Genomic DNA, 27,630 nt, shown 5'->3' on the forward strand with positions numbered 1-27,630 from the left:
CGCCGGACCGCCCTCCCCGTCACGTGCCGGGAGCGCGCTCCGGGTGCACGATGATGGTGGCGGCGGCGCCCGGCGGCGGCGGGTAGAAAATGGCGGATTTCGAGGAGCTGCGGGTGAGGAGGAAGGAGGGAGGGAGGTGGCGGCGGGAGCAAGATGTCGGTGCTGGGGCGTCCGCGCCGTCTGCTCGGGGTGACGGGGAGGGAGGGAAGGAGCGGGCCCGCCCCGACTTGCCGGGGGTCGGCGGGTTCTGCCTGGGGAGACCCTCCCTGTCAGTGCGCGGTTCCCCGTCCCCGCCGCGCGGGCTGTGCTGCCGCTGCCGCCGGGGCGGTTCTTCGCTCGCCTCCCGACATTTTAAAATCCATCTCGGCGCTACCGAGCGGCCCCAGGGCTCGGGCGGCTCCTGCTGGGCCCCGCGCTCCGTGCGGCTGAAGGGAGGGCGGTGAAGAACCACCACTGTTAAAAATGCTGATAGTTGTGGAATCTCTGGAAATCCGTGGACCGCTTTCCAGCCGGGAAAGCTGTGCTTGCCTAGCGTGAAACCCAGTGCCGCTTTTCAGACTTTTTGTCTTCGTGTTCATTATCTTTCATATTGTGGTGGGCTCTCTCTAGCAGATTTGTCGGCGTGGGTGTGTGCGTGCGTGTCCTTTCATTTTGTTAAGGTGTGTACACAAAGAACTGACTGCACAGTCGGTGCTTTTCCTCCTATTTCCTGAATATATATCCGCTCTTAAGCTTTGTGCGGAAGGAGGAGGTTATCTTTCACCAGCGTCCACAGCTGCAGGAGTGGAATTCTTCGTGAGAATTCTGCGTGCAGGCCGCTCCCCCCGACCTGGACTTTGTTAAATGAGGGATTAAAGCCGGGAAAATAGGAGCTACTATGAGCTGGGTTTTAGTGGAGAGGAAGAGCTGGTGTCGGTGTGACCAGTGGGAAACGCTGCAATGGCCAGAATTTCCCATGCTGAGCCTTCTTCCAGCGCTAATACTGGTAGTGCAACTGAGGAGCTCACTTATAAAAATATAGTGGAAAGAACTGTGTTTCTTTGTCTGAAGACAGCAGTGCTCTGTCTCAGTTTTAGGTTTAGGAATTGTTGGCTTATTTTTTTGTGCGTGAGCCTTGTGTTGTTGGGGGTTTTTCCCCCCCCTTGGAATGTGTTTACACATTTTTTTGCTCGGTGTCCTCACTCATTCTCAGCCCTCATTCCAAGGTGTCTCAAAGGGTTTGGCTGAAGCCCCTGTGTAAACTTTGTGACAGTGGTGACTCTTCTTTTATCTCTTCCTCTCCAGTCTTGAGGTGGAGTTGTGATCTGTTTCTCCCGGAACGCTGTCATTGGTTTTCTAGATATCGATAAGTATTGATAATCTCCCTCTGGGCATTAGGTTCCTGAATACCTTTAAAATTGACAAGAAACTGAAGTGCATGGATAGATGTAATGCAGGAAGTATGGAGAGAAAAGGAAGCTGTGTTTCAGGCCGACTGCAGAGCTGCCCTTTCATCATTCAAGAAATGCCACTAGTTTAAAAAAAAAAAAGTCTAAAGACATATCTGTTGATATTCCCATTCATCTTATTTGTAAACAGGAGTGCTTGTGAGATGAATCCGTTAGCCTGGAGCTTCTTTAAATGTTCAGTATCTGTCTGATAATAATTCATGGACTGTTGTGGGAAAGCTCTAGGTAATTTTTGGAAGAGAATGTAATTGCCTCATGTCTGCAAGGCCATGGCTGAATTTTTCCTTTTTTCTTTTCACATTTGAGGATGCATTTGAATGTGTCTGCTTGAATATCAGATAGTTGGTTTTGAGGCTGACATTTTTTTTCAGACTACCAAATCTTCCTGCTTTTCACCAAAAATGAGAGAGATTCCCCCACCCCTGGTAGATTTTGTGAATTAACCTTTAGGTGTGATCTGAAATGGCTGCCTTATAGATTAACCGACTGAATGTTTTTATAGCAGTATTGTTTGCTGCTCTCCTGATGATTGCAGTTTCCTGTAGCATATCATCTCTACCTGCTATATAAAAGACCACTTGGGCCATTTTGAGAGCAGAATTTTAGTAATTTGTTAAAGACTGTCTAAAGGTAGGAGATCAGAGTCCTCTCTTAAACACTGTTTCCTGAGGGAAGCATGCAGGCGCAGCATTTTTTTTTTTTTTTTCAGGGCAAAGGAACATTTTAATATTTGTTAGGACTATCCCTGGCATCTTCTGGATCTTCACAGTAAAAGTTCTGTGGAGTTGGGACTCCAGGGTTATAACTGAGAGGCTGTAGTGAAAGAAGCCAGACTTCAAGAAACCTGCTGTTACATCAGGCCTTTTGGAAATCTTCAGTTTTGTTAAAGGATTTGCTACTTTTCAAGATACTGGTGAAAATGTCTGGTCTAAGGTTTACTCTTCCAGAGCATGTGATTACTGGTTTCTGGAGCATTAGGGAGTGGCTGAGAATATGTTTTGCCTTTCAGGGGAGCACAACAGTGTCTATTTATGGTTCATTTTGAGATACCATTTCCAGAACTGCTGTTCACAGATGTGTTTTTAAACCTGGCTCGTACCTCTATCCATAATCCCCTCTCCAGAGCAACCCAGTAAATGATGAAGGAATTACTCAGGCACAGGCGGATGTGGAAGAGAATCATCAGTCTGGTGTGGAGGCCAGAGATGACGAGTAGACACATTTTTGAATAGAATTGGCCCAGAAATGGGGAATTACAGCTCCTTGTGAGCACCATCTGTGAGACAACAATTCCAGCTCCCAACAGATTCTGAACTCACCAAGATTTAGCTTGAAGCTTGTTGAATCTCAACAAAATACTGCAGATAAGAGGATCAGTTACATATTATTATTTCATATTCTTGGGTCCATTGTGTTTCTGCTGGCGTCCTGACTCTAAAATGGAAACAAATAATGTGGAGTGCATGCAGTCTTTGAAACAGATCTCTAGTGTAGGTGACAGCATCAGTCTTGTAGTTCGTGTTTAGTCACGTTTTGAAGTAATTTGTTAGTGTCATCTTTGTGGGGCAAAAAAGAAGGCTCTTTGTATGCAAATGACTCTGCCTGTGCCAAAACTAATCTGTGACACTTGTGAGCAGTTTCATAGCTATTGTGGAAAAGAACTTACTTGGTTGAGAAGAGATGGAGACATGCTAATATATCCTTTCTGGTGGGAGAGATTGCACAAAATTTACTGGGTAATCATGTTTATAAATGCTGGAAGTAGGTTCCACTTTTACTTTTTGTTCTTGCACATCTAATCGTGAAGTCACATGATTCAAATGGGAGGAGAAATGTTGTTTGGATGCCATATTAAAATACAGAAGTTGAAGTCTCATTCTTTTATACTTGGGCTCTCTTGTTAATACCAGCCTTGGTGCCTTTCCACTTCACTTGCTTTATTTTTACAGCCTGGAAGAACAGTCTAAGTGACGGCCTCACATTTACCAGGTGAAGCAGTGCTTAGTATTAAATTGCTAACAAGAAAATGCTGAGAGCTGTTTTCATGTGTCCTCCCCAAGGTCACTGACAAATACTGTTTTACTTTATATGTGTTAATGTAATTTTATTGTCGTGCTGACCAGTTTATGTTTTTGATGTAGAAATCAAGTTCCACATCATGGTCTGGGCTAAACTTAAGATGGTGAACAGAGTAGATATGAGAAGTTGCTGTTGGTGCTGTCATGATCCTTAGGCTGCAGTTAAATTGAGTGTATTAAATAACATAAATGCTGATAAAATACTACTAATAGCCTACGATAATGTGCTGTTGCCTTGTATTTGCACAAAATTCCTATGTGCTCCATAGGTTCACAGTCACTATTCTAGATCGTTGGGGTTTATTGAGATGCCTTGAAAGTTTGTTTATGTAAAATCATTAACAATTAACTGATTGTGCTGAGATACAGTGTTTGGGAGAGGAAGAAGATCATGAGCTTTTAGGTACTCTAAAAATGGAGCTGCAGTGAAATGGCCAAGCTTTGTTTTGAATGCCTTAAATATTTGTGTTTGTTTAACTTAGGATTTTTGTTACTAAGTGCATGCAACTTTGGAGCTGATTCTTAATTAAGAAGCCAGGCTAGAGTCTGTGCAGAGGAAAATCTCCATTATACTGAGGATCTGGTGGTTATGATTTGCATTGACTATGGTTTTTTTTAAAGCTGCTTTTGCTGTCGTGTACTACTGACACAGATTTCAATAATGGCATCTTTATTTTTCCCTGTGGCTTGCATTTCTTTATCTATGGTTATATTAGTTTGAGAAAACATTTCCACTCAGCAGAGAGGTCTTCAACCATCCCAGGACACAGGTTGTTTTTCCTTACCATCATTACCCATTTCTAGCCTGCTGTAAGTCAACATGGACACAAATCTGCTGCAGAAGATATCACAAATGTACTACTGAATGTCCATGAAAGGGCTTAAAGTCAGGAGTGAGGATTTATTTGTGGAACCTGTCCTTGGCGTGTCTCTTTGTACAGAGCATTCAGACACTGTGGGGATTATCTGAAAGCCAGTGGGGCTGAAGCAGAGCTCTTAGGGGCAGGCTGACCAGTAGTTCTGAGTAGGCTGGATTGCTTCTGCAGTGCAAGTGTCCAGTTGGCCACTCAAGCAGTGCTTGCATTAAAGGCACAATTGCTGCTGCTTATTGTAGGCATACATCAAGAATGAAACAAATTTAACAGGCATTTTCAGTTACCTTCCACTGAAATAAATAAATTTTAAAACATATGTATATATAAAAAGAGAGAGAGCGATGTAGAGTGACTGTTAATATTGCAGGGAAGTGTGAAGAATCACAGAGCTCTTGTTTGGAGAGATGTTTGATCCCTTTCCTTTGCTTTGAAACATGCCTGTCCCTTACTTTCAGTGGCATGTCAGCATTTCCTGGGCTCTTTAGCATCATCATGCCAGGGAAATTAATGCCATTCCAGATACACCTACGGCTTAATGCTTTAGAACAGTGCTTCTGCTGATGAATCATGGTTGCTAAAGTTTAACTCTGAGAAACAAAAAAGCCTATGAAGGTTCTTATAACCTTTAAGTATGAATTTCAGGGGGAGAAATATTTCTGGAATATAAAAGTGCTTGAATTACGCAGTCTGATTCCCTTAGCGTTCTGTCAAAGTGCTTTGTGTTCATGGAGTAATGTTAAAACTAAAATGGCTTTGGTTTTGTGTTAAAAAAGCTTTTTCTATTGGGCTGTGCAGCTGTAAAGAACTTCTCTTAACAGAAAATGTCATGTACATGACACAACTTGAATGTCTAATCGTAATTGAGTGATGTGAAAAGCATATTAATAATGAGGCTGCAGTCTTCCGCAATATGTTGGAAAACCAAAAGAAAGGAACTTGATAAGGGTTTGTTGGAGGCAGTGTCTGCCTTGTACAAGCTGTTCTCACACCTACATCCCTATAAGAGTTTATTGATTATAATGAATGTCCACTCTGTATTTGTAAACGGAGTAGGAAGATAAGTACAGAATCATAGGTGTGGTTTGGGTGAAACCTTAAAGCTTCACTGCCATGGGCAGGACATGGCCACTGTCCCAGGCTGCTCCAAGCTCCATCCAGCCTGTCCTTGGACACTCCCAGGGATCCAGGGACAGCCACAGCTGCTCTGGGCACCCTGTGCCAGGGCCTGCCAGAGGGAGGGAGCACTGCCCCCACAGTATCCCATCCATCCCTGCCCTCTGGCAGCAGAAGCCATTCCCTGTGTCCTGTCCCTCCATGCCTTGTCCCAAGTCCCTCCCCAGCTCTGCTGGAGCCCCTTTAGGCACTGGCAGATGTGTTTTCATATACATGTTCATTGTTGCCTTAAAGGGAAAGTAGAAACAGGTTTAGAGGGAAAGTGTTGTAAAAGCTATTGTTTAGATACTCCTGTAAACCTCTCTTTTTGCAAGTGTTCTTTCTAAAATCCGTGTAAGATTTTTACACTGGTGGACAAACAGTGTATATTTTTATACTTGCAAGCATTTTCCATGTAGGTGTTAATTTAAAATTTTGATGACTATGGTATTGAAGCCAGGCTATGTCTTCTAGTAGAATGAGATCCATCTTGTAACAAAGTGCTAGTTTGTGAATTTTTTTTTGTATGAAATGTTAGCTGTGTTGAGGCGTGACTGACTGCACATTTCACCTTGATTAACTTGCAGGAATGCACCAAAGGCAGCAGGCAGGGTAGTAGACAGTATTTTGCAATACATGCTGTTTCCATAATCTCCATGTAAAGGATTATTTTACTCATTTGCATTGTGATTATGGAATCCAGCATCATGCTTACTGCCTGCATCTGAAATAAAGAAGCTGGCATTGCTATCAAGCTTAGGCAGTTATCTACAGAACCATGCGACAAGATGATTTTGTAAATTCATGAATACTAGTATTATCTTTTCACACAGTTTCTCTTTTCTGTCATAAACTGTTACTTTATTCCAAGCCATTTTTTGTGAACGTTGAAACACTTTCTTTTAATCACTCTGTTTGACTGAGTGCAAGGAAAAGTAGAAGGGGGATGCCAGGTAGACACTAACATTCTCCATCTTGTTTTGTTGAGGGAAGTTGCTGGGATGAAATTAAGGTGACGTCTGCTGTTGGCCTCTTCAGAAGTTTGGGTGAGCCACTTAGTAGCTCCCATGACTTTTTGCTGGCTGCTGTGTCCATGGTGCATTTATAAACAGGGTGTTGGGGAAATACTTGTGTGAAGGCTGCTGTGTTATCTCTGCTCAGAACAGCTTCTTGATAGAAGAGTCACTGGATCCAAATGGGTTGTCTGGAAATATTGAAAATCAGGGGCTGAAATGCAATAACCTTGTCCCATCAATGACGAGGAAAGGGTGTGTCAGGTGAGGTTTCTACCATAGTGTTTTAGATGGTCATTTTGATTTGCATAAATAATGTGGCCATTGAGAAGGCAGGTCCTGGCTACTTGCTCCTGCTGTGTTTCAATGGCACGAGAAATAGCCATTGGCTTGGACTTGAGACAGCACGTGCCTGGGCGTGGGCCAGCGTGTGCACAGGTGGATAAAGTGCCCATGGTGTCCCAGCCAGGGTGTGACACAGCCCCAGGGCAGTGCCCGTCCCTGTGCTGGCACTGCTGAGGCACCTCCAGTGCTGGGGACAGCTCAGGACAAGAGAGACACGGAGGGGCTGCAGCGTGTCCAGGGCAGGGAACGGAGCTGGGAAGGGGCTGAGCCCCAGGAGCGGCTGAGGGACCGGAGTGGGGGCAGCGGGGGGTTGCACTCTGCTCTCAGGTAGCAAGAGATGGGACAAGACAAAATGGCTTCAAGTTGTTCTAGAGGAGGTCTAGATTTGATACTGGGAAAAAATTCTTGACCAAGGCTGTTGTCCCACCCTGCACAAGTTGTTCCGGGCAGTGGAGGAGTCCTCACCCTTGGAGAGATTTGAATGTCATGTGGATGTAGCATTTAGAGACATGGATTAGTGGTGGCCTTGGCAGTGCTGGAGCAATGGTTGGTCTTCATTATCTTGGAGGTCTTTTCTAACCTTAATGATTCTGTGATTTTAAGTTCAGTTTTGATCTGAAATAATTCCCTGGTCTTACTGCCAAAACCATTTTCACAATATTAAAAAGAGAATAGGGAACAAGCCATGGAAACAGGGAGGATTTTGACTTTTCTTGGTGACTGACTCTGTGTTTGGGCAAAAATTGTGTTAAAACTTCAGCTGAGATCAGATCTGTGTCAGAACACAAGTGTTTACTCTGTGTAGTAAGGTCTTGGATGATAAAGTCCAAACAACTGTGTTTTGAATTGTGTCCCTTTTGAAATCAATGCCAAAAGCTGAGTAAGAGTCCAGATGCACTTCTGAACTGTTGGTAAAAATACATATGATCCCTGATGTCCACTATTTCATAGCTTCTGTTAGCACCTTCATTCCTTGAGTCTGGAGTTACCATGCTGCAGCAGCACAGATTGAAGTTAGGTCTTCTTTCACCTTTAAAAACTTTACCTTCTTGCTATGGTGAAAGAGTCTCCCAGAAATTGGGAGGAAGTTGGCTAGAAGTACTCTGGACAACTTTATACCTCTGGAATGGAGGTATAAAGTGCTCACAAAACTGTGAGATGATGCATCCGTGCAAGTTAATTCTTACAAGCAGTGAGGCACAAGATTGTTTCCTTTTGTATAGTGGGCTTTTCTTTTTTTTTTTAATTTACATTTTCAGAAACAGTAGTATTCTAATTTTTTTAACTTCACAGTTCAATCCTCAGTCTTCCAAAACTAACCTGATAACCAAGTAAATAGTATTGTTTGTTTTGAAGATACCTTTGTGACTCTTGATACGAGAATGTGATCTGAAAAGGACAGGAGGTGCTTTGTGGCATTTGAAGAATAAATTATGTTTGTGTATCATACTGTATGCCACAGTTTACAGTAGGTAATATAGCTTTTAAGAACTGTCCTCCTTGCTGTGCATATCTTTCAGCAATGAAATATGCCTATCTCTCTTTATGCTTGCCTTTAACAGTGTCCAAAATAAAGGGAGTTTCACAATAAACTATTCAGAAAATAAAAAATAAAATAAGGAAGTGCTTAAAGTGTGTTGGGAGACAGGTGATAATACTGATTCACTTGATTTTTTTTTTTTTGTTTGATATTTTGTTCCACAAAGTGAGACAGATTCTTTGTGGTACAGCTTGTGCTTGTGAATTTAAGATTTTGTTGCTACTATTGTTTGAGCATGGAAACAAATCTTTCATGGGCAAACTCAACCTGCATCCTGGACACTTTGTTTCTTCATTTTAAACTAACTATACATTTGTGTTCTGTGAAGGTGTGGGCAGCACCCATAACCAAGTGACAAGTTGTCAGATTAGAGATGAAAGAGGCCGCATCATACTCCTGGAAAGGCCTCCTTGGGGTGCTGTTGGCTCACCTGTGCTTTCCTCTCTTTCCTTTTTAGAATATGGTATCAAGTTTTCGTGTTTCTGAACTGCAAGTGCTGCTGGGATTTGCTGGACGTAATAAAAGTGGGCGCAAACATGACCTCCTGATGAGGGCACTGCACTTACTGAAGAGCGGCTGCAGCCCAGCAGTTCAGATCAAAATCCGAGAACTCTATAGGCGTCGGTACCCAAGGACGATTGAGGGGCTGTCGGATTTATCGGCTATAAAACCTGCAGCATTCAACTTGGACAGCAGTTCCTCTCCAGTCGAGCCTGACTTGGCTGTCGCGGGCATTCACCCACTCCCTTCCACTTCAGTCACGCCCCAGTCGCCATCCTCACCTGTCAGTTCTGTGCTCCTCCAAGACACTAAGCCCCACTTTGAGATGCAGCAGCCATCCCCTCCGATTCCGCCTGTTCATCCTGATGTTCAGCTGAAAAGCTTACCTTTCTACGATGTGCTCGACGTGCTCATTAAACCCACGAGTCTAGGTAAGTGTTTAATACCTCTGCAGCTTGCTTAACTCATTAAATACGCTTTGCTTCTGACAATACTGAGCCCAGACTTCAGTGAGTTTTTTGAGCTGGGACAAATGGAAACTCCTTTCCTTTTATGTCTTTACCTTTTCCTTTTCTTTACCATTTTCCCCAAAAGTGCAAAACCACACTTGAGAAGATAGAGTTTTCTGTTATAAAAGTAATACGATTAAAGATTTTTCCCTTTTCAATATTAAGAAGAAGAGTAGGGTTATTCAGCTGGAAGGTACCTACTATGATCTTCCAACTGTCTGACCAAAAGTTAGAGAATAATAGTTAAGGACATTGTCCAGATTCCTCTTATACACGGACAGCTGACAGCATTGACTGCTTTTCTTTGAGCTTTGTTGTGGTGTTTGGCCACCCTCCTGGTTACAAAATGTTTCCTAATACCTAGTCTGAACCTCCACTTTTTGGCTGAAAGATTTGGACCTGAAATTTCTGCCTAGTGCAAATGAGGATCGTTTTGTCAGGAGTAGTAGAGAGAAGGGATTTCAGAGTCAGTAATTGACAGTTTGCAGCAGGGTAAAAAGGAGTTCGTTGGTTTGCTACTTCACCCTTATCTCACTTGCAACAATTCTGCAGGCTCTGAGATCTGGCACTGAAATAGATACTTTGTGCTGTGATGTTGTGCTCAGAGTGGTGAAGTTTCTCAGCCTGAAAGTTGTTGCAATACTGTGTGTTATAATATGGAGTGGACATTGTCTTCCAAATAGCCTGAAATCAGGTTTATCTTTCCAAGTGCCTCAGTCTTGAATATTTTTAATTATTTGGAGCTACATCTTCTGTCTTGAAGTTCAGTCTGGCTTAAATTACATGTTCCGTAACTATTTAGTAATATGTTTATAAAATAGTTTGCATCCTCTTAAGCAATTTCATTTTTTAACTGATCATGAAGTCTTTTAGGCTGTGACTCGTAACTCATTGAGGGATGACTGATCATCTGCCATCCTCCTGTACCTAAAACTTTACCAACAAACTTTACCAGAAAACTTCACCAACGAACAGTAATTACAGCTAAGTCAGACAGCTAGGAGTATAGTCCACCTCATTGCTTCATGCTTGAGAGGGGATGAGTGTGGTATTCCTTTGCAATAATATGAGAGCACAAATGTAAGTGTGGGCTTTAGTTTTAACCCACACCAAATTAAGTAATAAAATACTTCCACTGTCTTTTTTACATGTGTTCAAGTAGTATCCTTAAATATCAAATGTGGTGTGTGTGTGCATACATGCACACTTTATCTGCTTGGAATTGCTTGAGGTACTTGGTGTGTGTGCTCCACCTGGCTTCCATTTCATCTTTGCCTCCTTTTTATGTGTTTTTTTATTTTCTGGGTATAGGAGCCATTTCCACTGAATGTCACAGTGCACAAGACAGTCCAACTCTTCCAAATTTGCTTGTTTAGTTGCGCTATTTTTGCATTTGTCCTCCCTGTTGCTTATTTTAAATTGGACATGCACAATCTGCCTTTATTTCAGGTCAAAACTTTTAACTTCAATTTTAAAGGAAGTAGGAAAGTGACATATGTCTACTGTGGCCTTTACATACAGAAATATTGCCAATTCCCATCACTGACAGACAAGTTATATTCTGGTGTGAACATTGTATTTATTTTTTTTGTCAGATGCCACTAAAGGGTAACTCCAGACATGAAGTCTAGCTGGCTTTTCTGGCTTGAGGGGTCCCTCCCTTCCTCCCCAAAGATTCCATTACCTGTAGCTGTTTGTTAATTTTCCAGCTATCCATTAATAATTTCTGGTGCACATGTTCTTCCTGTGGTACCTTACTGTAGTTGTTGGCATCTCTGTGGCATTCCTTCTGTCAGATATCCAGTGAAATATTTTGTTGTGTATTTGTTCGAACCTTCCTCCTTTGGGAGAAAGGATTGTAACAGTTTGCCAAGCTGCTTTAGTACTGAAGTGTGATGTGATATTAAACCATCTGAAGGTAATTTAATGAAAGATTCATTCCATTGCTTTTTTTGTTAACAGTTGCATGCAGTTCAACCACCATTTGAGTGACTTAATTCCTTGTTCCAGACATAAACTGCAGATCCTGTTTAAATCAATGGCTTTAATCACCATGGTTCAACCTCTTTTGTGTTTTTTTTCTTCTTCTAGTACAGAGCAGTATTCAGAGGTTCCAGGAGAAGTTTTTTATCTTTGCTTTAACACCTCAGCAGGTCAGAGAAATCTGTATTTCCAGGTAAGAAGTAAGAATGTGGTATGGTGTAGGTAAATTTCTACAGAATTTCAGGAGAAAGTGTGAGGCTTTCATTCACCATATGCATCACTTACTCTCATCTTACTGTATCACTTACAGATGCAGAGTGATAATCCTCACTGAAGTTACTCTTGAGTTTATATCTGTTCTGTTTCCTTCAGGAACAACTGTGCACAGAATTTGTGTGCATTTTGTGAAAATCATGCCCTGTTAAAGAATTAGCAATTACTCAGTTCCAGATAATTGTTGTTGTTCAGAGAGGTGCAAAGCTTCCCCACATTTCTCTTGGCTGCAGGAATGGAAGCCTGCTTTTCTTTTTTTCCCAGGGTTGATGTTGTAAACTATGAAAATCCGTAGGTGCTTTTTCATCCCTGGCAGCATCCTACGTTATTGTTGTTGTGAACTTTTGATGGAAGATGCTGATCCTGAAGCCCTGTGTAACCTGGGAGAAGTTAAACAGAAATGTCACCTGTAAGGTGTTCATAGCTCAATAAAAAAAAAAAAAAAACAAGAGCAAAGTTTAGTGACACTGGGGCAGGTGTGTCAGTTGTTTCTCTGTATGGCTGCAATATGAGTCCTGCTAAGTAGATACTTCTATTTTTCTTTCTCTTTGTCACAGGGACTTTTTGCCTGGAGGCAGGAGAGATTACACAGTCCAAGTTCAGCTAAGGTACGTTTTGTGCAGTGTTCTCTGAAAACTTAAGTGGCTGATGGATGTTCGTGGGGACACTTGAAAATGATGCTTTCTCTTTCTATGGATACAGGCTATGCCTAGCAGAGACAAGCTGCCCTCAAGAGGATAATTATCCTAATAGTTTGTGCATTAAAGTAAATGGGAAGCTGTTCCCGTTGCCAGTAAGTATGTATATATGTATTTGTGGCTTCTTGGTGACTTGGGGAGTGTGTATGTGTTTTTCTGTAGTGTTAGCTTGCCAAAGCAGTCAAGCTGTTTGTTATCACTCAGATTGCTCTAATGTTAGGTGTGGAGTTTGTACATTTGCTGTGTGAGATAGCCATTATTTCTGTTAATCGTATTACAGCCATGGCACTAACTAAATGTGATTAAGCCCCCTACAGCAAACCTCGTCTTTTGCTGTTAACGTAACTAAATAATTCAAAACCAATCTGCTGTCTGCATGGAGAATCCTCCTCACAGGTGCTCAGACTGAGTTTATTTGAGGGTGGTAGCCCTTGCTGTGTGGGCTGCCTGTATTTGTGAGAGGCTTGAGTTCCTTCTTCTTCTGAGGAAATGGCATCAGCGTCTTGTGTGCTACTTGTGCACTGCTTTGCATCTGTCTGGCTAGGGCACCATTGTTGTGGGGATGAAGGACAGAGGTGTTTTAGGGTTCCTAGCACATTGCTGATACTGTAACAGAACACTGTTGGCAGTCACACTTCAGGAGTGTCTGATGTTGCAAAAATTAGTGCATAGTCACAGGGTTATCTGGAGGCCTGGGTATAGACAGAAAGGGAAAAGCTTTCTCATTCTCAAAATACCTCTGGAATGGGTTTCTCTCTTTTTTTCTTTCAATAGAACAGGGAGAAGCTCTTGCACCTTGCACAGCCCATTCAGAAATACTTCTTGAGGCTATAAAGTGTGGTAAAAGTCATGGAAAAGAGGGTTTTTTCAGTAGTGGGTTTGCAAAGATACCATGTGGAGAGAGAAGGTGTGAAACCTCTTTTTCAAATTGTTTTTAACCACCTTGGTGTATCAGACATATTGTTTTATACCTTCCCTCCTCCCCTATGCAACTCTGACTGCTTTTTTTTTGTTTGTTTTTTTTTGCCTCTACTCAGTTTAAATAAGACTCCTTAGATTCTCTTCCTCCTACTTCAGTGTTCAGGTTATAAATGGTTTCTTTCTCACATTTTCTGGTCATTGTTTTCTGCAAGTGCTGGTTACATTCTGTGTGATAACTTTGACGGTTTTCTCTTCTGCAGATTGTCTTTCAGCAACCAATGAAAAATAATTCAGTCTGATGTTATCTTTTGGGCTTCAGTGTCAGCTGATTCTCAATCTTGTTAACATAGGTTACACCCTGCTGTGCTCTCCATTTTGTGCACAAGGTGTCACAGTTGTAGCAAAACCTACTACTAATCTTGGATTATTACTTTGCTTTAGGCTTAAATCCGCTAGGCTCTTCCTGCACGTGGTAAAATGATTTTTTAATCTGTTCAGCTGAACCTTAGGTGGGAAAGTGAAGAAATCACTATTGTCTTGGCAACTTCTCCTCCTCATTCACTGTGAGCTGAATGACAAATAGAGTCTCAGTCTGAGCGCTTCTGCAGACTTTTTTTTTTGTTCATTTGGTCTCTCTCTGCATCATCTGGCACTTCTTTCTGTTGCAGGAAGTGTAAGGTAACTTCTTTGCTTCAAAGACCACTGTTTTCCATTTCCAGTAGTGTTAGGTAATTAACCAGTGATGCCAGCTTCTGTTGCCCACTTGCACAGTTCATAAGTGAGCTTCTGTCTTTGCCTGGTAGGGCAGTTCATGCCTCTGCAGAAGTCTGTAAATTACTCTTGGTCATCTCCTTCCTTGCAATCCTTACCAGAAGCTTCAGAGAAATGCTGCCTGTGTGCCAATACTGTACCAGGTTCTGCTAATGTTAACATGTTTCCTTGTATACTGCATCTGTGTCACTGGGAAAAGCCAGATAAATGATCAGTTAGGCTTTCTCCTGATGAATTTCCTTGCTGTGGCAGATGATACCTGCCTTGAGTAGTGTGGTTCTTTAAAGAACCATGGAAGACTTCAAGGCCTCAATAATATTGGCAGTTTCTTGTCACTAGAGTTGGCAGCCTGCCTAAACAGTGCCAGGCCAAGCTGGTTGGGAGGCAAACAGAATGCTTCTAAAAAGACAGGAAGGGAAGGTTCCAAATTGTTGTAGGAGTATGAGGGTGAACCTGTTCTCAAGAATAGGCTCTGTGGAAGAAAAAACTAAAAGCTTTACTGAAACAAAGCATGTGCACTGCAGAGTCTCTCTCTGGAAGAAAAAATTGTGAAATGTAAGAGAACTTGCATTCACTCTCTTCTGAAATAATTATATATTTTAAATGTGAAATTATCACCAGTTCCCATATATCTGCTGCCTCTGTGTTCTGGAATAAAGCCCTTGTGGCATACTGGGCTAGTGAGTAGAAGAGGCTGTTTATATATTTTTTTAAATTATTATTGTTTTTATTTCCAGACTTAGCATCTTTCAAAGTAACTCCTTTACCAAGCACTAGGTTGTGAATGTGTGTGTATTTCTCTGGCTAAAGAAATACTTATTTTTTTTCTCGGCATATCCTTTCTCGGTAATTTTGTTTAATGCATCAATAAGGTCTGTGCAAGAGGCCAAGCTGCATCTTGCTGGCATCCTTCAGGTGCAGGATGAGTTTGAGATGAGTGGCTGCAGGCTGGCTGTGAGCTCAGAGCAGAGATTCTCAGAGTGGCTCTGTCAGACTGGCTTGTTGTCATCATGACAGATGCAGGGTGAGAGGAATAAGCCACAGGCTTATTGCGTGACAAGGGTGTTGGAACAGGATGATCTTTAAGGTCACTTCCAATCCAAACCATTCTGATTCCATGATCTCTTAAATACACTCCATGGGTACTCCATGTGCAGTCCTTCAGGGGCCTTGGCAGAGAACAGGTGACACCTGTTGCTAATGGGGCCAGAGGTAGTTGATACGAGGCAAAGAAGTCACGGAGGGGATGTGGAGCTCTTGGAGCAAGGTATAATTGTTTCTTAATCAGTGAAGTGTTTTCAGTGTCTGAGACACTGAGTTAAGTCTTCATTACTTACTCTGTTTGTCACTAAGGCTATGATCTTGTGATGTTTCACTGTGTTCCAGTAGGGCATGGTGAGAAAGAGGACAGAACTTCCACATGACCTTTTACTCTTCCAGTGAACTACCAGAACCCAAACTGTGTTCTCTATCACTTTTCCAGCCATTCTGTAAAACCCTTTTAAAACAATAAATGCCTTATAACTGTGTTTGAGTTTGGTGATCTGCTGTTTAAAACTAACAAGTACATGTCAGCAGTTTCAGTGCACTGGGGAGTCTGGGTAACACATCCATTGTCCTTTTTTCCACAGGGATATGCTCCACCACCAAAAAATGGAATTGAACAGAAGCGACCTGGGCGTCCCTTGAATATCACATCTCTAGTCAGGCTGTCATCAGCAGTGCCAAACCAGATTTCCATCTCCTGGGCTTCTGAAATTGGAAAGGTAACCTGCATGTTCTGTAGGATGTAGGAAGTCATCTAAATAAGCTATTTGAGCATTCCCGCTCCCTTCCTGCCTGATGTGGCTGGCAAATGTTTTTTGTTAGGTGGCTGAACTTACTGTCAGTGCCAGGAAACAAAGTTTGCTCTAGAAGTGTGGTAGTTTTCAGTAACACATGTGGGATCTACATACAGATGGAAAGATTTTCTTACAGGGTTCACATTCAAAAGTCTGCTTTTAGAGTTTGCCTGAAATGCATGTCAAAAATAACAAACTTTTTGTGGTGTGAATAGTAAATGCCCTTGTAGATTTATTAAGGAAAGAAAAGGAGAGTGCAAGGAATTTTTTACTTCAACCTAGGTTTAAAAAACTGTTGCAGCACCCTTTCAGCTGCTGTCAAGTCAAGAACTATTTATTCCTTATCTGTGACTGTTTGTGTTAATTCTGGATGCAGTTATCAGAGTAGTTTTCTCTACGAGTTTTAATTCAAAATCAAATTCTCTGGACTAAAAATACCACAAATTTAGAAGAGACTCCAGTATAAGCATTTATAATAAAATTTTAGAAAGAAATTGGATTGAAAGATAATGTTCAAAAAATAAATGAGGGGTCAGTACTGACATCAAAGGAGGATTTTCTAGAACAGGGATGGAGATAAATATCTGAGCCATTGCTTCCCAGTCAAAGCACAGAATCTTAAAATGGCTCCAGTCCTGTGTGTGGTCTTGGCCTCTTATGCTGAGGCCTGCTAGCTTTCCTCCCTGTATGCCAAAATATACTCTGAAGGAAGCAGATGACTTGGAATGCTTGGACATCCTCCACTTGGCCTGAGAGGTGAAGCGAGTTCTGTGGTTTAGTGCTGGTGCCAGAATTTGCAGAATTTTCATCCTCAAAGTGACCAGGTGTCACATAAGGGCTTGTTAGCATGGACTGGGCTGATACTGGAGGGCTGCTGAGCCAAGGGGGCATAAACCCCTTGCTGCTGGGCAGACTGAGCCTGTAGAATCCTCTGTAAGGCAACAAGTGGCCATTCTTTAAGGAAAAAAACAAAAATCTGGGTTTCTTAGTGCTTTCATGTGCAATTAAAATGCTTTATATGCTGCTCTAGGTAAGAGCTGGTTTTCCAATAGGTGGTGAAGGATGAGCAGGGCTGTAGGAGTTTTTTGAAGTTCCTGTGTAGTACCCAGGCAGTGCAGGAGCCATAGGAAGATGGCTGGCAGGCAGTGGAAATAAGAGGTCGCAGGTTGTTCTTGTTACGTGGATATGAAACCATTATTATCCTGCAGCACTGGGGCTTGCAGACTTTTCATTAGTGACCTAGAAGAGGGAGTGAACAGTGAACAAAAGAAGCTGACAAGTGGTGTGAGTTAGGGAGGAGTAGAAATTGCTGGGGAATGGGGCCAGGCTCAGTGGAACGGACATGGTGTAACAAGGCTGGGTTTAGAAGCAGAGAACAAGCTAAAGAAAAGGTGCAAAGAAATTGGGGCAGCTCTGTGCCATCTGAATCTGTTGTTTATACCATAAAGACCATTTATCTTTTGTCAAGTGATTCTTTGAGCTCCCCACTGACACTGGAAAAAAGGGGAAGATTAAGGAGACAAAATGTAAGAAATTCTTAAAAGACCACATGTATGAAATGTGTTGCATATGATCTTTCCAGGAGAAGAGCTCGGATTGTCTCTTGATTGTGAAATTACCTCTTAATTCAGTCATAACTGGAGTTTGGTAATTAGAACTGACTGGCCAGAGAATTCTGGCAGAATGTTGGACCTCCACAGAATTGAAGTTGTCTGTCAATGCTCTTCGTAATGATTAAGCAAAAAGTCACATTTTTGTTTTTACTGTATGCTACAAGTTGTGTAGTCATCTATTGTCCTAGCGAGAGTATGATAAGAAATCAACATTTAATCTTTAATTCTTCTTTTTGTAGAATTACTCCATGTCTGTGTATCTGGTTCGCCAGCTCACCTCAGCTATGCTTTTGCAGAGGTTAAAAATGAAAGGTATCAGAAATCCTGATCATTCCAGAGCTCTAAGTAAGTAATTAACTTGCCTGTCTGTACTTTTGGAGGGTGGTTATTGGCTCTTTAAAACTAGAATTGGTAATACAGAAGATATTTGCTATATTTTGAGAATAAAGTCTATGCCTGGGATTTCACAGGTTCTCTTGGCTGTTGGTGAGGCATCACACTCTTTTTCAGTGAGGATTTTTAGGGAGCATACCCAGAGATCCCATCTGAAATGTGGTTTTGGGAATGCCACAAGCCCTTACTATTCTGGGCTATAAGGTGCAGCTAGATGTCCTGAGTTCTTTTCACCTGTACCTCACTCACACAATGGTTTATTTATCTCTTGACATGTTGGGTTGAGTTTTCTCTGTGTGGTTTTACTGCATCTGCAGTCAAACAACATCTGATAATGTGATGCAGTTTGCCCATTGCTGATAAGTAATGAAACTGTTGTTGTATATGAACTAGTTTCCTAGATTAATTTTTTTAGATAGCTGAAAGAAAGGTGTATGTACTACTGAACCAAGGTTAGCATTTGAAATAATGACCTCTATGTATAACTTCTTAATTTATTTTAATAGTTAAAGAAAAACTAACTGCAGATCCTGATAGTGAGATTGCCACAACCAGTCTGCGGGTGTCTCTGATGTGTCCTGTAAGTATGGCTGGAAGTTTCCGGGTAATATTCATATTTTCATCTGTACTGCAGAACTGGGCTGCTTTTCAAAGGCCTTGCTTTAGAAACCTCACTTGTTTTATATTTTATTAGCAAGCTAAGATAAAATAGTGGGGAGAAGCAGCAGTAACCTAGCTGTGGTTTAGGACAGTGGGTGCCTCAGCTGTGATGCACTGAGTCAAGCTGCTACTTGTGTACAGTGAGGCCTGTAGAAGGATTTATCTCCTATATTGACGTGCTGAGGCTAATCAGGCAGGTTGACAGAATAATTAAAGAATGGAATGATAATTAAAACCTCTTATCTCCTCATCTTGGTGGCTTTGCCTATACTGTAGATGCAGAAGCAAACAGAAAAACAGGTGATCACCTTATAACAAGGTAATGCTGCCTTGGGGGTTCTCTTGTCAGGAAGAAAATGGTCATTCTGAGATTAATAATAAGTACCTGGAGCTCAGGAAAACACCTGAAATACTGAATTAAAAGAAAATTATAGAAGTGGGTATTTCAGTTGATTGTTTAAGAAAAATGAAATCCTGCAAATAACATTGTTTCAGGTTCATTAGAAGTATTTCTGACTGTTGTCAGTGTGGTGAAGCCTTGGAGCAGGGTTTTAATTTTTCGTTTAAGAGCTCTGTGTGGGTGCTGTGATGGGGTGGATTTAGTTGCAGCACCCTTAGCCCCAGACACTTCTGTAGTGAGCAGGAAGAGTTGTTTCACCAGGTGCCTCTGGATTCATTGTTAACCATTCAGACCTGTTTCTCTGTCTTTTATTCTGACACCCTTTAAATGCATCTCCTTCAGCTGGGAAAAATGAGACTGACAATCCCATGCAGGGCTGTGACTTGCACACACCTGCAATGTTTCGATGCTGCTCTTTATCTTCAAATGAATGAAAAGAAGCCTACCTGGATCTGCCCTGTCTGTGACAAAAAGGCAGCTTACGAGAGCCTCATACTAGATGGGTAAGAAAGTTTTTCATTATGTACTCAGGAGCTACTTTTGTGACTTGAGGTTTAGCCATTTCATACTATTTTTTGTCAAAATACTTCAGACTGGCGAACCATTTCCATTAGTTTCTCTTCCCATAATGAGCTATGTACATTTATCTCCTAACTGCATCATCAAATTCCTGAGTCTCAGTGTATTTCCTCTGGGGAAATATAAATGCAACATAAAAGGACAGGTCTTCCTTTTACATGTCTCTATCCCTAAAAGGTGTTAACTTCAAAATGTAACTTCTAACTCGTACCAGTTGTCTAACTTGGTTCAAGGGGTGATGGATTCTGCTTCAGTATGGAAATCCATGCATTGCAGTAGTGTTGGAGTGAGTTATGGTGGATGGGTTGGGATTATCTTATTTTCTGATATCTGCAAAGGCTGTAATTACAGGCTTTCAGGTAAAGAGGAAGGAACTAGGGGGAGAGGAGACACAGTGGGTAGAAAGTGATCATAATTATCTTTCTATCTGTGTCTCCTTTTCACTTAGAATAAAATGTCACTTAGAATCAAAAAGGAAACTTTATTTTTTCAGCCTCTTTATGGAAATCCTTAATGAATGTTCTGATGTGGATGAGATCAAATTCCAGGAGGATGGCTCCTGGTGCCCCATGAGGCCAAAGAAAGAAGCTGTGAAAGTGTCAAGTCCACAGTGCACCAAAATTGAAAGTATGTACATCTGAGTACTGGTTGCAAACCAGCACAAAGTTTTGGAGACTTAGTTGTAGCTTGGATAATGTGTGTGGATGTTGGTGTTTGTTTTGTGGAGGGCTTACTACTACTAACCTTCTTGTAATTTAAGCTAGAGAAGAAAGGGTTGTATCTCTAAGAGTGCATTTTGATCTTTGTCTTTGCTCTTTATAATAGCAGTTAAGAAACTGAAAAGCTACTTTTGTTTGCATCCTTAAAATGATAAGTGAAAACAAAAGTTTGTTCTTTGATAGTCTCAATGTGACACAGAAGAGTCATAAAGCAGGTACTGGGGCAAAATATTTTTTGTAATGGCCAGGAAGGTGATCTAGTGTACAGGATCTGGGTTCCTGGTTCTCTTGCAAATAGAAACTGCTGATATAACCAGCTTTTGGAGAACAATGTTGTTTTATTTTCTTGTTCAGGTTCCAGTGTTGTTAGCAAACCATGTTCCGTGACAGTGGCCAGTGAGGTAAACAAGAAGGTTGATGTTATCGATTTGACAGTAGAAAGCTCTTCTGATGAAGAAGAAGATCCACCAGCCAAAAGGAAGTGCATATTTATGTCTGAAATACACGGGAGCCCAACCAAAGGGTTTGTTAATTTTAAAGTTAGTTGTTATTCTGTAATGTCTCAGCTGAACTGATCTGTAGAGTAATGTAATCCAGTAGAGTAATTGGAATCCAGCTCTGCACTTGCTGAAGAGAATGTCTAGGCCTCTCCTGTAGAAGGTTGTATTGATGCAGTAACTTTGTACAGGGAAAATCTATTAAATAGATTTTTACCTCACAAAGAACTTTGTTTTTTGCGCTGACTGTTGCTCTGTTTTCAGGGACATTTCTCCATAGAAAAGGAACCTGACTAAGCTAGTAGGCAGTGTTCTCGTGAGAAAGTAGATTATGCCAAGTGGAGGAACTTCATGCACTCTTGCTGAGTTAGTGTCATCTTAAAGGCTTTTCTCTTGCTGTCTGCTATATCCTCTATCTAATCTGCTCTGGTGCCCAGGGAATGAGACTATGTTGTGTGTTTCATCCATCCTGTCAGTCTTGGAAGGAAGCCACTTTGCTGTTTTGAATCAAGATGAGCTTTTCCTCCGTCTCTCTGTTAAACCCTGGAATGTCTTGGATGCTGCTGTTGGCTGTGGTCATCAGTCAGTCCTGCACCTTGATTAGCACAACCAATGAATTCCCAAGTCCTCTGGCAACTCCTCCATCTTTGTAGTCAGGCCTGACTTCAGCACCAGGCTGACCAGCTTCTCTGCTGCTGTGCCACCTTCTGTCTGTTCTGATCTCTGCACCTCAGCTGGGGTGCTGCTTGTGCTCCCACGTTTCTGCTCTTGGCCCGTGGGGCACCCCAGACCTGCAGGGAGGGAGGGCCACTAGTCAGGCTCACCAGCACTCACTGCTCCAAGCTCAGCTTTTAGTAGTGGCCCATCAGTTAGTGTTGCTGCCTGCATGAGGTGTGTGTCTGTGTCTCTCTGTGTAGTGGCTTATGACCTGTACTAAAATAATAATAATAAACAACCCAATCCCCTTCTGTTTTGAAGGTTCCCCTTCTCTTTCAGGAGTAATGAGCAGGTGTGGTGAGTCTCTAGTCCACAGGAATGTCTGTGTGGTCCTTGGTGAGCAAGTAGTTGGTTATCTTCAACCACTTTGAGCAGTGATACTGCAATGCTGTTGCTTTTTTGTGAGGATTGTGGAGGAGTCCTTCTGCAAGAAACTCTTCCTCACTTTTACAAGAAAGTGTAGCTACAAATAGATCTCTTAATGAAGTTTCAGAAGGCACCAAGGCTTCCTTCTGTGCTCCTATGTTTGAAATGGGTACCTGCAACTGTAATTGTAGGAGGGCTGACTTCTTTTCTCTCTATGACCCATGTATTTTCCTTGATTTTTGGGTATGGATGTGGCATATTTTCATCTTTCAAATTCAGATCAAAGCCAGGCTTTTGGGGTTTAGCTTCTTTAAGCAGTGCTGTGTGAATGCTGGCTTTGGGAAAACGAGAGTGTCTTCTTAGAGGAAGCAACAATGTAGGCTGAAGTATGAGAGGTGCCTGAGAAGTGAGGGTCTGAAATCCAAGGTTCTGACATCAGAAGCAGATTAACAGGTAGGAGTGTGGGAAGGAAGATGAGTGGATAACACTAAAGGCTGGAGAGAGCAATGCAGAGCATCTGGGAGCAGAATTCTGTGTTTTTCCACCTGCTTGGAGCTCATGATGTGTTTTATGCATGTGGCTGGTGCCTGGGCACCTGTGGCGGTGTTTGTAACAATGCTGTCAAGAGATCAGGCAGCATGAGGGGAAGCAGAAGGGTTGTAACATGCTTCTTGAGAGCTGAACTGGAGGCTGTGAGTGAGAACAGGCTTATATTTAATTCCCATCTGTGTAATCTCTGTCATCCTGTGGGGCAGGATAATGGCCAGTTGTGCCCTTGGTGTAATAGGTGGGCACTGAGCAGCAGTTCTGTGGAGAAATCAAATGGAACACTCTCCTCCTGGCTCTGGTCACTTTTACATCCCTCTGGGTGGTCACAGACACTCATTGGTCTTTGACTGTTGCCAATGACTCCAGCACTGTACTTTGTTTTAATGCCAACTTGCTCTTATGTCACAGCTGCTGTTGAGAGCCGAGATATGGTCATGTTATTGTGAAGACTGTTATGAAAAAGGAAATTAGAGTGGAGTACTGTGTAGTGAGTAGCCACGCTGTAGTTGTGTTGTTGCACGGTGACTTGTGAATGAGAGTGCGCAGCAGTGCATGGTTTCCCTTGTGCAACTAACAGCCAGGTTGTTTGTAATTTCCCATGCTGTCTGAAACAGGGTTCTCATGTATCAGCCATCTACTGCCAGAGTGCCCAGCGTGACAACGGTCGATGCTGCTGCTATTCCTCCTTCATTAACAGACTACCCAGTACCATTCCATCACCCACCAATATCCAGTATTTCATCAGACTTGCCAGGTAGGTGCTGGGTGTTTTTCCTGTATGTTCTGACAGCAGTATTAATTTATGGGGTGGGTAGAAATTGGAAGAATTTATTAACTCTTTGGTTTTGGCTTTTTTTTTTAATGGAACAAGTCTATATGCAGTATGGCACTGATGTGATGTCTAGACAAGCCTAGTATAGGCTGTCTGCCCATTTTCAGATTGCATTTTGCAGCAGTGATGTGAAAAGCACTGCTTTTGGGGTACAAACTGGCACGTGAGCACAGCAGCCAGAAACTGCTCTTGCCGTGCTTGGCCAGACTTTGTGTAAACATCCTGTAGTTAAGTGTTGTAGATGTGAAGGAGAGTAGTTGCTTGTTTTAGTTACTAGAGCTGTGAGGGTGCTGACTCATCCCAGCCCTCAGTGTAGTTACTCTGCTAGCTGATTGTAGTGGTGCTCTGTCTAGACTGTATGAAAAAGGTTAAGGTGAGCTACAATCTGTGAGCTGACCTCTATTGACTTTCTTTACCTAGACATACCCTAAATGCCTATGATGTATTCTTCAACACTGCTGCTAAATATCAGACAAAAGGTGGGGATACTGATTGTTTTCTATCCTGGCTCCTTGAAAAGAACACTGTGTATAGGGACTCTGGGGGTTCTCTTGGCCGGCTGTAACAAACCCAGAGCCCAGGAAGTGGTGACTTGTGGTGACAGGTGTCACTTTGGCCTCCTGTACTTCCCTTTCCCTGCTCCATTGCCTGTCTCCATTCCTCCCCTGCAACATCTCTGGGTTTTTTCCTCTTCTTTCAGCACCAGTTTGGCAATGAGATGGATATCATTCCCCTTGTTTCTCTGTCCATTTTGGCTCCCTTACTGCTCCCTCCCTCCACTTCTCCCTTGTTAAGAAATCAGTAGTCTTCCCAAATTGGATGGGAGAATAAGCTGAGAGAACAGAAGTCTAAAACTGTTGTTCAGCTCTTACCAACCAAGTTCTAGAACTTGTACAGACAAAAGAAGCTGTCAGTTCTGTAAATGCAACTGACCTTTAAAATCTCCTTCAAAATTTTTCTCTTAATAGAGAAGAGGAGGAGAGATTTCACGGGCCAGAAGAGATTTGGAGGTGAGGGGAGAGGGAGGGAGTATATCATTTCTTTCTGTTGACATAGCAAACACAAGGCCAATATTTAGAAAAAAAAAAAAAAGTGGTAATTTCTCATTGGTTTCATAATTCTAAACATCTTGCCCTAAGTGCTTACACGCAAATGGTGTTTAAGATGGACACTAGTTGTGACTGCTCTAAGAGGATATACATTGAACTACTTGTAGTTTCCTCTTCTTCATTCCTTTTATTTGTCTAGACACAAAACGGGGATGATATTAGAAATGTTTCCTTATTGGCTGCCCGTGGGTGGAGGAAGAGACCTGCTGCTTGTTTTTGGACTTGTGCATGTTGTGACTTTACTTCATTCCAGCATCTTTAATGTGATGACACTCTTCATGTCCCAGTTTGGCCAAGTCAGGTACAATATGCAGTGAAACTTGCATTAATGAACCAACAGCTCCAAATGGCAACCTCCATCTAAGCAACCACATTGAACCACCCTGCAGTATTCAGTGAATAATACATCATTATGTCATCCTCATTATTAGAAAGAGCCACTTGTACTAGATAATTCGTTTTGCTGCTGCCTGAAGTAGTCGTTGAGAGTGGTGTCACAGTGGTATCCATTTAGAAACTCTGTATGAATTGCAAAATCTATTCTACAACCACAAAAAAAAAAAAATCCTTAAATTTGTTGTGTGTGAATAAAAGAGAGACTTGACTATTTATAATCCTTCTCTTTTTCCTAGGTCTGGATGTTCTTTCGCTATTCCCAGTTGATTCACAGGTATGTTTCTCATCTGTTATCGGTTTAATTTCCAAGTCTGATTTTTTTGACATTGTGCTCCAGTAATTATCAGGGTGTCATCCAAACTGTGTTTGGAGTTCACTTGCTTAGAGCTAACCACAGTCTAGGAGCACCTAGCAAAAACTGGTAATGAAGATGCATTAAACAGGATTCAGTTTTGCCTTTCTATGATGAACCCAGGCCTGGAAACTCATTCTTTACTGACAGTTTGCCTTTTTAAAGTAAATATGTACTCAGCACTAACTTGAATATACCCAGAGTGTATTTGAGGCCCGGGCATAGGCTGCACAGAGCAGCTGTGGCTGCCCCATCCCTGGAATTGTCCAGGTTGGACAGGGCTTGGAGCAACCTAGCGTAGTGGAAGGGTTCTTCCAACCCAAACCATTCTGGAGAGCAAAAAGGGGAGGCTGAGGGAGGAGGTTCATGGCTGCCATCCCCACTTGGTCACCAATCTGCAGAACTCTGGTTCTCACCGCGGTCCCGCTTAGAACACGTCTGGTGCTTGTTGTGTGGGGAAGATGTATCTTCAGAGCATACATTTCTCTCGTGCAGTTAGTCTCTTCACTCTTCGTTGTTTGTTTCAAGCAGTACTGTCCTCCTATGTTTTTGGATAGTCTCACCTCAACCTTAACAAGCAGCACGCCTGGCAGCATCATCACCTCCACCAGCCACCACGAGAGCAGCACGCACGTTAGCTCCTCGGGCCGGGCCGAGGCCGGCGTCATCACCAGCAGCGGCGGCGGCGCGCCCGACATCATCTCCCTGGACTGACCCTCGGGGCAGCACGGGACCCCGCAGGCATTGCACACAGCTGCTGCTGCTGCTCCTCCCCCCCACCCCGGAATTCCAGCACCTCGGAGCTCACGCTGATATTTATTGAATGGATTTGCCTCCTGGGAGAGTGGGGTGAATTTCGCTGATGCTCGGAAGAGAAGCGATTGGATGACTTTTGGTTGGGTTTTTTTTCTTTCTCCTGCTCGTTGAATAGCTGGTGTAGAAAAGGCCCTTTTGAGAATACGTGTTCAAGCTTTTTGTTTGTTCTGGGGATACTGACTTTCTGTTGTGTGGATTCCATAAGTGCTTTTTAATTTTGTTGTAAAACACAGCAATAATGTAAAAACAAATGAGTTTGTTTTTTTGGGTTTTTTTTGATAAAGAAAAGCACTTACTCGCTCTAGGACAGCAGTTAGAAAAAAGTGCAAAAGTGTAGGAATTAGTGAATTTGTAATATTTTCACTGGGGCCTGTAATAAACTTCATTAAGAGAATGAAGCTTTGAAATAGCCATGACGTGTTTTATGTCTTGTTCCCCACATCCCCCATTAAGGGGACATAGTGGAAGCCACTATAAATGGAGTTGTTGGGGGTTTTTTGCCTAGATTCACGTTCATAAATGCAACAAGAGCCTAAGCTGTGACCTCTTTCTTTTTTTGTTTTTTGAGCTAGGAAGGGGACAGACTATCTATGCAAACCCTGCATCACACAGTCTTCTGTGCTGCCGTGTTACAACTGGGACACCTTGCCACCACCAAAAACTCCCAGCATACAGCTGAATGCACAGCTGCATTCTGTGGTAGCTGTAAGAAGAATAAATATGAAAGAGTTTCTCCAGTGCAGGAATGTTTTCTAGAATTTCCTGATTATGGTTTATGTCTCTTCAGCACTTGCTGTATTCCATGTGGACTGTGAGGGAGGCTTGGCTTTTTAGGAAATAGAAGCCATAGCTGCACAGTGTCCCCACCTAATTTTGAATTGTGTGTTCAGGGCTTAATGATGCTTTGCCCCACATTTCCTGGCCTCCTGATTGTTGCTTTTCTACTTCAAAGGGAACAACTTTCCCCTGTTTTATTCCTCTAATGACTGTGCTGCTTTGTTAGTGTGTATGCAGTGTCTGCCCACACACACCTGGGGATAACCTCAGCAGTACTGTATATGGAAGAGGTTACAGACTAGGAAAACCAAGTCATTTCCATAGAGCTGGAATAATGATATTGTCTATGTATGCTGAAATAACAGCTTTTTGAGTGTTGCATTTCTGTTAAGTAACTGTATTTGAGATTATTTCTTCCCTAATGACCAGATCTTACTTTTTTTGCTAATTTTATGTTCCTTTTTTCTTACCTCTTTAGTTGGATGTCTGGTGCTTTTTGCCTTCCAGTACTGTTACAGTATTTGAACCAAGTACATGGATGAAATATATTGAAACAGGATGTTTTGTAATTTTTGTCTGCCCTGTATACCTACCTTTAATGCTGCATTACTGTTCCTTATTGCCTTTTTTGTATGATATTTCACGCAGTCCTGAGTTCACATGTTGGTCTTAATAGTGCCCCAATCTTTCTTTTCTTTTTTCTTATCAGTTTAATATTTTGTACCTGTTAAGGATCAGTTGTTAGCACGATTTATTTCCAATAAAACCATGCTTGTTATGAAGTTTTTCTTGATGGCCTGCAGCAGATCAGTGCTTTCTGCATCACCATTGCACGTCGACTTGACCTGTAAGTAGAGTGTGGAAAGAGGTTCCAAGAGTAATTCTGAATAAAAGATTTAAAACTGGT

General features: G+C 42.2%; 1 protein-coding gene across 6 annotated transcripts; it reads left to right on the forward strand.

Annotated features, from left to right (window-relative positions):
• PIAS2 (protein inhibitor of activated STAT 2) lies at positions 1–27,630 on the forward strand. Of its 6 annotated transcripts, none has more exons than XR_002465844.2 (15): positions 1–113; positions 8,909–9,383; positions 11,553–11,637; positions 12,275–12,325; positions 12,420–12,510; positions 15,739–15,873; positions 17,801–17,906; positions 18,461–18,534; positions 19,357–19,517; positions 20,087–20,220; positions 20,667–20,835; positions 23,056–23,195; positions 23,694–23,752; positions 25,015–25,052; positions 25,688–25,742. XR_002465844.2 is itself a non-coding variant. In XM_021535525.3 (14 exons), the coding sequence occupies exons 1-14, from the start codon at positions 90–92 to the stop codon at positions 25,842–25,844; spliced, it is 1,866 nt and encodes a 621-aa protein (XP_021391200.1). In that variant the 5' UTR covers positions 1–89; the 3' UTR covers positions 25,845–27,630. The 6 variants fall into 6 exon arrangements, 3 of the variants coding, with proteins under 3 accessions (XP_021391200.1, XP_021391201.1, XP_077646225.1); XR_002465842.3 differs by lacking the exon at positions 23,694–23,752 and adding an exon at positions 24,522–24,683 and having other exon boundaries at positions 25,688–25,718; XR_002465843.2 differs by having other exon boundaries at positions 25,662–25,688.

The sequence above is a fragment of the Lonchura striata genome, chromosome Z (genome assembly GCF_046129695.1).
Source record: "Lonchura striata isolate bLonStr1 chromosome Z, bLonStr1.mat, whole genome shotgun sequence".
NCBI classification, from domain to species: Eukaryota; Metazoa; Chordata; class Aves; order Passeriformes; family Estrildidae; genus Lonchura; species Lonchura striata.